Source organism: Ipomoea nil, unplaced genomic scaffold (assembly GCF_001879475.1).
Source record: "Ipomoea nil cultivar Tokyo-kokei standard unplaced genomic scaffold, Asagao_1.1 scaffold1043, whole genome shotgun sequence".
Taxonomy (NCBI): Eukaryota; Viridiplantae; Streptophyta; class Magnoliopsida; order Solanales; family Convolvulaceae; genus Ipomoea; species Ipomoea nil.
The window spans coordinates 2,711,893-2,714,281 of NW_017617471.1; the positions used below are offsets into that span (position 1 = coordinate 2,711,893).

At 43.5% G+C, this 2,389-nt stretch overlaps 1 protein-coding gene across 1 annotated transcript; it reads right to left on the reverse strand.

The window, feature by feature from the left end:
- LOC109181129 lies at positions 1-2,007 on the reverse strand. The gene is made up of 3 exons (XM_019330884.1): positions 1,833-2,007; positions 1,652-1,732; positions 1-1,223 (listed from the first exon to the last, which is right to left on the reverse strand). The coding sequence occupies exons 1-3, from the start codon at positions 2,005-2,007 to the stop codon at positions 1-3; spliced, it is 1,479 nt and encodes a 492-aa protein (XP_019186429.1).
- Between the last annotated feature and the right edge of the window lie 382 nt (positions 2,008-2,389).

The window sequence follows — 2,389 nt, forward strand, 5'->3', positions numbered from 1 at the left end:
TTACGAATCTACATTCGACGACCCATTTAACTTACGAAGTGCATAGTAATAAGCACGCAACAATGGCTGCCGGAATCTCCCAAGATTCAGCCTCACATTCTGAGGATCAAGGTATATCTGCTGGGTATATTCCCACCCTTTCCTGTTCACGCTGAGAGTGTCGGTAAAAACAGGGTCGTTTTCGTCGTATTTATCGATCAAAGTGCTCTCATTCGCGACGATGTAGTAGCTCATGTACTTCATCCCCATCTTAATCGCCGGCTGCTCGAAGTAGGTCTCCGCCGCCCAGTCTATTCCGATGGGGACGATTTGGATGAAGGCGGCGCCTGGACGGAGGAAGAGGAAATGCGTCAGGGCGGCGCCGTGGACGCCGATCAACGCGTCGCTGGAATTTAGAATCTTGTACATTCTCGCCAGCCCCGTTTTCCGGTTCGGCCTTAGAACTGAGACGTCAAACCCGATTTCTTCGGCCATCTTGATCAGATCGTCTTGGTTTAGTATCTTTCTTGAATCGTTCCTCGCCATTATTACTAGTTTCGGTTTCTCCGATTTTTCCGCCGGATAATCCGGATGTTGTTCTTCTTCAAATATTTCCTTAATGCGTGGCGCGTAAGCCCGGTCCAGGAAATCCCGGAAATCTCGGATGGTGGTGTTGTCGTCGGTTAACGCCGGGTCGATTTGGAGGTCGTCGTGGGCTCTCAGGCCCACCACGGCGCCGGGGAAGCAATGGGTTCGGGTATCTCGCCGGAAATCGATGACTTCATAGTCCGACAAGTGGGCCACGATTTCGTCGTAGAAGGAGAACCACCAGTGGTGGTACTCGAGGATTACGAACACGACCTTGCCGTTATAACGCCGTGAAGTCATGTACAGAGGGACTATGCCGTCGGCGAATTCGTGGAAGAGGTTCCCGGTGTACCCTCCCGTCGAGAAAAATAAGCCTGGAGAGTCGTGCCGGACGTCGCAGCGGTGATTCACGGCGGAATTGCGGACCTTCACCACCAGCTCCAGTTCGTCAATGGTGACCATGATGGTTCTCATGGGTTTTCTCGTGTACGGCCTGATCTTTTCGCTCTGGATTACGCCGCCGCCGTCGCCGGACCAGCTGCCGTTAAACTTCGTCCCGTACACGATTATCGAAGACGACGAAGGATCTGTCCTTACATCTCCCGTCATATTGCATACATCGGATCGCTCAAAATGTCTGTCGCAAGAAATCGTCCCTGATAAAATATCAAAATTATCAAACACCTTCCAACAACACTAGAAAAAAAAAAAAATCAGGTAGAGCAACCCCAATCAAGTTAGTCAAGCACAGAAACGGATCCAGAAAATTTTCTGAGCATGAACAAAGTATTCAGGTGGTTGATTTAGTAACCACAAAGTTATAAGTTTAACTCTTAGTGAGAGTAGTCTATTGATTTATTGGTTTGAGCCGATTAATTACAGGCAACATAATCTAGACTCGTTCGGTGTCCTTTACTCGCTTGGCCTAGTGTCACAATGTCAGATTTATCCAGTGTACACTAATCAACTATAGACAACTTAGACTATTTTACCCAATGCATACTATTAATAATGAGTAGTGACTGTGAATTTTTCCCGACACTAAAAAAACAAAGAAAAAGGATATTCCAGATTAGAACAAAACCATTGAAGACAGTGTTTCCACTGGAAGCATTTTCGTCTGCTTCAGAAGCAAGCTTCTCATCATCTTCAAACCTAATAGAATCTGCAAAATTTACACAAATTCATAACACCCAAAGAAGAACATCAGATTAAAGCTTTAAACATGGAATGGAAGCAAATAGAGTTAGAGATGAGAAGCCTACAGAGAAGGGAGAAAGTTGGGGAAGAAGTGAAGAGGTGTGCTGCTAGAATAAAGCTACAAGAAATGAGGGACAGGAAGAGGAGATAGAAAAGCTTTGGTTTAACTATAGTCATATGACTAGAACTGCAATCATCATCAATATCACCCTCTTTCTTCAAGGACTGATAGCTTTTCATCATATATTTTTCTTTAATTCTATATATATTCTGATCTGTGTATTTATATTTGTGTTATGCATGTATCTAATGCAGTGTGAAAGGATAGAGATTTATATGTAACATGAAGTGAATTAAGACATAGAGTAATGCCTATTGCCCGATTGATACCAACAATTCCTTTTTTATATCGGATACGTACAGTTATTACGCCTGTCTGATACAACTAATTAAGCATAACATGACTGATTATATTGTATCTTGTTGAGAGCTGCATTAGACATTCCCTATAAATTCATCTGATTTTATTAGCAATAATCACTCTTTAGATGGGGAGAGTGAGTGCACTAGCTACCATTTTCTAGTATTTAAACTTTGAACTTTGGTACTCCAAAATGTTGCA

Excerpts from the sequence above, each read along its gene's own strand:
- LOC109181129 (XM_019330884.1), bottom strand. The coding sequence starts at position 2,007 with ATGAAAAGCTATCAGTCCTTGAAGAAAGAGGGTGATATTGATGATGAT. Across the intron at positions 1,733-1,832 it reads CCCAACTTTCTCCCTTCTCT|ATTCTATTAGGTTTGAAGAT; the intron begins GTAGGCTTCTCA and ends TAAATTTTGCAG. Across the intron at positions 1,224-1,651 it reads TGGAAACACTGTCTTCAATG|GGACGATTTCTTGCGACAGA; the intron begins GTTTTGTTCTAA and ends ATATTTTATCAG.